Source organism: Semicossyphus pulcher, unplaced genomic scaffold (genome assembly GCF_022749685.1).
Source record: "Semicossyphus pulcher isolate SPU_LCO1_2020_fin unplaced genomic scaffold, fSemPul1.0.p SCAF_7, whole genome shotgun sequence".
NCBI classification, from domain to species: domain Eukaryota; kingdom Metazoa; phylum Chordata; class Actinopteri; order Labriformes; family Labridae; genus Semicossyphus; species Semicossyphus pulcher.
The window spans coordinates 21,620,854-21,628,426 of NW_027211748.1; the positions used below are offsets into that span (position 1 = coordinate 21,620,854).

Sequence of the window (7,573 nt, forward strand, 5' to 3'; positions counted from 1 at the left end):
TGTGATTTTCAAGTCACCTTTTACCTTTTTTTCTAAGTTATTATAGTTTTTAAATTTTCATTAGTTGTAATTTTTTTTACTCTTTCATTTTATTTTGTTTTTTAATTCAGTTTAGTTTTAGTTAGTTTTACAAGTTCATAAAAAAAGTTCTTTATTTTGAGGAATTTACTAGTTTTAGATTAGATTTAGTTTTTCAGTTATGAAGAGGAAAGCCTTGATTTAAAGAAGCTGAAAAGGGTAGGATGAAAGAAATGCATGACATAAAGTATGATTTTCATCAGGCCTTTTTATTAGGCCAGTGCCTCTGGAGAAGTCAAACAGAGCAGGACAAAGTAGTAGCTATAGCAACCACAGTGTGAATCAAGGGGGAAGACGAAGACTAAGCTGATTTTACCTGCAATTCTATTTAGTTTTAGATTGTGTTGCACTGTTCATCGTAGTTTTTTTTTTGAAAATTGTAGTTTTTATTTTTATTTCAGTTAACGAAATTATTTCACTGCTGGTTTTAGTTTTCATTAACTATAATAACCCTGCAACTGTTCTCACACAATGAAATCATTTGAACAAACGGAAGCTCTTAAATTGGCGTCAATTTAACTTGAATGTGTGGAATATGCCTGAAATTACACTCAAACAGTTTTTGTGGGGAAGACTTCAAGCTAAGTAAGCAACAGTCTCGGCTATTTCATCATCTCTTAGCCCCTTTCTATAGCCTTGCACTGTTTCTAAGCAACAAGCAGTGGGCGGGTAGAGTGCAGACAGTAGCCAGTGGAGGAAGCGGTGGGCGGGGCTTCTTTCAAGACGGGCAGCAGGCGGGGCCACGCGGGACTGGACTCCTCAAACGCCGGCAGGGATTGAAACACAGCTGCACCTTGGAAGCATTAGTTTCAGGCTTTAATACAGCTCCCCGCGCTTTTCCGGGAGATTTTGCATTTATTTTTTACCGTGACACCGTGACGGCTGGAGAAAATGTCAAACGTCAACTGGAAGCCCTTTGTTTTCGGCGGGTTGGCGTCTGTGACGGCGGAGTGCGGTGAGTGATGAGAGGAGCCGAGGGGAGGCCGAGCTACGTGGATATATGTTGATAATTTAACGCTCTATCGTGATTTACAGTAATATCATATGGTTTTGTGTTGCAGGGACCTTCCCCATCGACCTTGCCAAGACACGTCTTCAAGTTCAAGGCCAAGTGGGCGACAGTAAATACCGAGAGATCCGCTACAGAGGCATGCTTCATGCTATAGTGAGGATATGCAGAGAGGAGGGGCTCCGGGCTCTGTATTCAGGGTCAGTACTGAGGATTCATGCGTGTATGTGTGTAGACCATATCTTTGTTTTCCAAACCTTGCCCTACCTGCACAAGGATTTAAATCTTTTTTGATAATAATTCCCCTTGCTTTCTATTTTCTCTAAATGATCACACTTCCTCATTATTGTTCACTTCCTGTTTTGCTAACAGTCTTTGTCCTTCCTGTGTGTATTTGAACCTTCTCTCCCCCCTTTATCTAAAGATGTCTATCTCAGGTTTTACTTGTTTTGTTTTCTTCCTGTGTGCAGACTTTGGGGATATTTCCTCCTTGTTTTCTTTAAGCACAGTAGCAGGATCCACAGCTTTATGTCTGTAAAGCCCCCTGTGATATTAAAGTCAAGTTTATTTTCATCACCCTTTACTCTTACAGAATAGCTCCTGCCATGCTGCGCCAGGCCTCCTATGGGACCATAAAAATTGGCACATACCAGAGCTTGAAGCGTCTGGTTGTGGACAGACCGGAGGGTGAGTCCCAGTTTGTATCTCTCTCTTGCACACATACACACATCTCGGCAAGCAGCAACACATGCACATTCCTCTTTGGGGGGGGGTTACAGATGTGTGTGTGACCTATTTAAATGTGTCTCCTCATGTTTTCATACTGAGAGCTTATTGTGCTTCTGGAGAACACTGAAGATAAACTGCAGCGGGTGCGTTGTATCAAATGCTGCTTGTTCACAGTTACAGTCTGCCTCCCACTCTTCTTCCCTTTCAGATGAGACGCTGCTGACTAATGTGATGTGTGGCATTCTCTCTGGTGTCGTTTCCTCCTCCATCGCCAACCCCACTGATGTGCTGAAGGTAGCTGTTTGCACACAAGAACGCTGTTTTTTGTTTAAATTAACCTGCTGTCGGTTATTCCCTGAAGCAGTGGAGCAGGTTTGACAGTTTCTTGGCACGTGGTGGGAACCTTCGACTGAAAAACAAATCTGCCTCCTTTCATTTTGTTTTAGTTTTTTTGTACATGCAGCTCTAGTTACTCATGCAGCCTTGTTTTTAAAAATGTAATCTTGCTCCAGGCCGTAGTGAGGTCATTTGGTTGCTTGCCGAGTGGCGTGAAGGGCATCTCGTGCTATCAGGACCCCACTTGTGGATTATTTATAGACTGGAGGCTCAACAGTTTAACATACTGTTCTGTAAGCGATATGGGGGCATAAATGAGATGTGGGCGTCTGACCTTATGTCCACTGTGTGTGTGTGTGTGTTTAAAGGTTAACAGACTAATGAATGTGGCTGCAGGTTGGGAACATTGTGTTTCCACCACCAGCAAAATAGCAAACCGAGGCTGAACTGTAAACAGCAGCCGTTTAAATGAAAACAACTCGAGGAGCGGCTGGAGAGTTTCAGGATGGAGGAAAAAATCCTTTGAGACGTCGTGCTTGCCAAACTAGTCTTTTCTTTCACATTCCTATGTGAGCACGATTAATAAACCAGTTGCTTGGCTTGGTGGACCCACAGCATTCACCTCTTGTAGTGCTTTCATTGTCTCAAGTTCAGGTTTAAAGACTTTACCTCTATCTGTCCTTTCAGATCCGCATGCAGGCTCAGGGAAGTGTGATCCAGGGCAGCATGATGGGCAACTTCATCAACATCTACCAGCAGGAGGGAACCAGAGGGCTGTGGAAGGTGGAGAACAGCCTGAAAATGCTTCTTTAAATTTGATGAATGACGTCAGTTTGACACTGCTGTAACATCCCCTCTCTCTCCTTATCTCTCTGCATCAGGGCGTCTCTCTAACGGCTCAGCGAGCGGCCATCGTGGTCGGGGTCGAGCTACCGGTCTATGACATTACCAAGAAGCATCTGATCCTCTCGGGTTACATGGGGGACACCGTGTACACACACTTCCTGTGAGTTTGCAGTCTCGTGGAGATCATATGAATGCCTGGCATTCGAAAGTTGCATAACTGGGATGAAATTGCTTGTCAGATAAACACATTTTAGTACATTTAGATGGAACTAGTCTTGTTGTTGCAACCTTTGACGTATTTTTCTAATAACGTTTTTGCACACAAAAGTTATAAAACTCACCAGACAGTTTAGAAGAAGCTTTTCTGAACACTAAAGTCCCGACCTTGCACAAAATAACATTTCTCATCATATAACGGGTGTCTCGTCGTCCTCCAGGTCCAGCTTCGTGTGCGGTCTCGCGGGAGCTTTGGCCTCCAACCCTGTGGACGTTGTCCGGACACGCATGATGAACCAGAGAGGAGGAGCTCTGTACCAGGGGACACTGGACTGTATACTGCAGGTCAGTGACATTACCCAGATGGACAAATCAAGCTTTTACTCTTCAGCTGATGTTTGTAAATTAATAAAATAAAGGAGCACAATTTGGCAAATGAAAACCTGTTTACTTTTCATGAGGGCTAAGATTCAGCAGGATTATGATGTCGGGCTCTAAAAGGAGCTTTTTAAATGTGTGTACGCAGGGTGGGAATAACAAAAACATACTTGGGGTTTAGCTCAATTTGTAGAGCAGGCGCCCGTATACAGAGACTACAGTCCTCGTTGCGCTGATCGCAGGCTGGACTCCCCGTCTGTGATCACTTGGTGCATGTCCTCCCCCGCTCTCTACTCCCCACATTTCCTGTTTCTCTTCAGCTATCCTATCTAATAGAGGCAAAAAAACAAAAACACACTATCAGTGCTGCAGGAATGACCTATTTTTGTTGGACAACCCCGAAGTGAGCAATGTCCCGTTCCCTCGACAAAGCCAGAAGGATTTTTCCCTTTGGTTTTGGATTATTTTGGGAAAAAGCTCCTTGCTAAATACTTACTGCTCATACTTTAACATTTTGTTCAGCAAGTTTATCTTTAAAAAAAAACAACTCTGGTTTTATAGTTTTTGAGGCATAAATGCATCAGTAAAAGTAAAAAGCTAACATTAGGCTGTAAACAAACTATAACACAGGTGCATTATTTTAACGGCACCAACGCTGAGCTTCCAACTTGTGCGTGCACCGCATGATGACATTTAATGTGACAGATAACCTTCAAGTATAGATTGGGGTACTGGCTTATGTAATGGTCAGACCTCATGTCAGACATCTAACCAAAAGCTAATTAAAAAACTTTGAGACAAGGGAACTGGAAGTACAAAATTGCAAAATCATTAACAGGCTTTGGGCTCATTCCTGCAGCGCTCTGTTTCATAAGTTGCTGTGTTGAAGCTTGATCCACAATAAGGAATTAAAATCAGACTCACCCTCTGCTGCTTCATATTCATCAACTCTTTCTGACTTTTATCAGGGTAAAACCTGAGACCCTGTGTCCACATAGCACCTTTTTCTAGCAGAAAAACGCTGGCAGGGTGGGAGCGCTGGGATGAAGGGCTTGTGCTGTAAGAGAAAAACGCTGCTGCTTTGTTGCTATGACAACAATAAGTTTAACTAACTACACAGCTAACAACAAGCTTATAACGCGTAGGGTGATAAAAACACAACAACACTTAGTGTCCGGCCGATCTGCTCCCACAAATGGGCTTTTCGGTCTCTATCTAGCTCCGGGGTAGACAGAAATGGCCAAAGTAAGTTGCTCCACCATGTTTGGTGGTAACCATGGTGATGAGTGGCCCATCTGATTGGTCGCCTGAAAAAAGCGGCGGTGACGACACCAGAGCCTTTCTAAAAAGTTCAGAGATTTTCAACTCGGAGCAGCCACACAAAAAAGGCAGAGCGGTCTTCTAGGCGGCCGCATACACTCTGTCCTCATTGGGAAAAATTTAAAAAAGACTGTCACTGATTTCCCTGTTCAAGTAAAAATGCCCAGAGAGGACTTCAGATTGATCATCAGAGGATAAAAAGTGTCTTTAACGTGTTTGTTTTCTTCACAGACGTGGCGCTCCGAGGGCTTTATGGCCCTCTACAAGGGTTTCTTCCCCAACTGGCTCCGCCTGGGACCCTGGAACATCATCGTATCCTTTAACCGACTCATTAGTGTGTTTACGTACAGAATATCCTCTGTGATGCAATACCTTCAGAGCTGCAGCAATCTGCGGGGTAAGTAGTAAATTCTGTTATGCATCACGTTACGTATATGATGCCAAGCCATGCTCGAGTGGAGGAAGGCTTATCTCATAATGCTGGTTAACTCTCTTATGTAACTGTCTAACTACTGCCTCAGTACCCCACTGCCCGTGGTTAGAGAGGAGGTATGGGGGCCTCCATGGGGGGTAAGAGGAGAAAGAAGTGTGAACTACCAAAGTGTTAGAGTGGGAGGAGAAGTGCTGGCAGCTCCAACCAGGCCTGAAAAATGTAATGAGATTATTGACTTGTTACGGCAGAGCAGACTGAGGTAACAAGGGAACAGTAACAAGGAAGGCTTTGAGCTCGAGTACAGAAAGAGCCAGAACTCCTCCGCGAGCCTCATGCTCTGCTCAACAGAAAACTTTCCACTCCTCTCTCTCATGCTCCTTCACTCCCACTCCAGTTCTTCCTCACTTACGAGCAGCTGAAGAAGATCGACGTGTGAGCGACGGAAAGAGACGACGAAGATGAGATGAGAATGAGCGCACGCTCCGAGACGAGCTGAGAGGACCAAATATCAGGAGTGGCTGGATGGGGATCCTTAATGGATCCAATGAACAGGTGTTGATGTGGACCCATGTCTGAGGGGCGGCATGAGAATTATCCTGCTTCCTGTTTGGGCTACATGTCGCCTAAAGCCCGTGACAAGTGTGTAAGACACTCAAATCTGATGTTTTAGCTCATCCTAACGCCATGTTAAGCTTAAAAGCTCATTTAATTTGATCCTGGCCCTTTAAATTCATCTCAAGATGCAACAGCAGTGTCAGACTCTTGTTTATGAAGCATTTATTCAGTCACTTTAAAGTGCTCTCCACATAGAGTGCCTTAGTCTGTGATGCAGGCCGTCTGCGCCTGAGTTGCATAAAGACTGAGAATGTCAGATAGCAGCTGACAATCGCAGTGATCATTCCCTTTTTTGAAAGACAAATGTTTGTTTCCACATACAAACTCAGTCTAGAATCTGCTGTTTGGTTCTTTTCTATGTTTCTAAATTGGGAGTTGGGTTTGTGGAAATGTGAAATACTTTATATTGAAAGTTTCTCCTAAAGATTTACAGAGTCAAGAGTCAAAAACACATGCCGCCGTACTGTATTCTACTCCAGGCTGAAGACACACATCACATGCCCATATGAGGCCAGACTGGGGGTCCCTCATGCCAGCGAGTGCAGACAGTAAATATAACTTGGGGCAGCTGGGGGGCAACTGCGGTCCCTGGGCTCATGTGTTAACATATACTGTACAGGCGTTATGTTAGCCTACATATTATATCACACATTGCTTTATTTTTGGACCACTTGGACCGATTATGGTACCCAAAGGTGCTTTAACTGTTGCTTAAAGGCACTGAAACCACTGCACATTACAGTTAACTTCAAGTATTGTTTCATATACTGTGTTTGCACGCTGTATGATTATCTGTGAGCTTATGTAGAGGGTGAATATGTTGCTGGCTGCTGAGTGTGTTTGTGAGATGCTGCCAAAGTGTAAGCCAGTGCAATTTTGTCATACTAATAACTGTGGTGTAAAACGCTGCTGAAGCCTTGTATATTTGAAATAAAAAAAAGAATACAAACTGAGTGTTTTTCTTTGTTTCAACCACAGTGTGGCGCTGTGGAGCCGCACATCAGCCCAACACAGCTCGACCCAGTTGAAGCCAACCGCTGTTTATGACTCTTTAAATCCCCAACTCTCAACTTTGAGGCCACAAATCTAGCACAGTTGTGTTGTTTCCGAGGGAAGTGCCCAGTTTTCTTTCAAACACACATGTTCACGCTGCGTCCCACAAACAATGATTTATGAATTATTCAGGGGATGCTCACATGTAATTGCTCTTTTATTTTCTGCGGGTAAATTCCCAGTTTTCCGTCATCAGAGCTGTTTTGAGGAGATGAGGGGAGCTCGAGGGAAACGATGTAGTGAACTTGTAGTCTCTCTCGTGTGTGTGTGTGCCTTGTTCTTTTATTTAAGGAGCCTCACCAGGGGATGTATTACTTTGGTGACTGTTATTGTCGTATTTGCTTCATCTAAGTCAGCATGAGACGTACTGTCAGTTTATAGTTGATGTGACAATCATGGCTGCTCTAAATAACTCAATTCCAAACAATCTAACAGACAAGATGGAGGAGAAAAGTGTTTGTATGCTGGTTCGTGTATAGTTTATACATCATAGACCTGAAATGCACTTTGTTTAGCAGGTGTAACCGGCGGACTCTGCGTTGTGTTGGTTAGAGACAGAA

General features: G+C 43.8%; 1 protein-coding gene across 1 annotated transcript; it reads left to right on the top strand.

The window, feature by feature from the left end:
* Nucleotides 1–832: 832 nt before the first annotated feature.
* LOC138612078 (kidney mitochondrial carrier protein 1) lies at nt 833–6,909 on the top strand. The gene is made up of 9 exons (XM_069685386.1): nt 833–1,033; nt 1,140–1,287; nt 1,680–1,774; nt 2,025–2,110; nt 2,840–2,935; nt 3,034–3,158; nt 3,436–3,559; nt 5,144–5,224; nt 5,740–6,909. Exons 1-9 carry the CDS (start codon nt 970–972, stop codon nt 5,779–5,781), a joined length of 861 nt encoding a protein of 286 aa, XP_069541487.1. The 5' UTR covers nt 833–969; the 3' UTR covers nt 5,782–6,909.
* The last annotated feature ends 664 nt before the right edge of the window (nt 6,910–7,573 follow it).

What these genes read in the sequence shown, in the direction of transcription:
- LOC138612078 (XM_069685386.1), top strand. Translation starts at nt 970, where the DNA reads ATGTCAAACGTCAACTGGAAGCCCTTTGTTTTCGGCGGGTTGGCGTCT. An exon ending in GAACCAGAGGGCTGTGGAAG is followed by an intron (nt 2,936 to 3,033) that starts GTGGAGAACAGC and finishes TCTCTGCATCAG; the next exon opens with GGCGTCTCTCTAACGGCTCA. An exon ending in ACCGTGTACACACACTTCCT is followed by an intron (nt 3,159 to 3,435) that starts GTGAGTTTGCAG and finishes GTCGTCCTCCAG; the next exon opens with GTCCAGCTTCGTGTGCGGTC.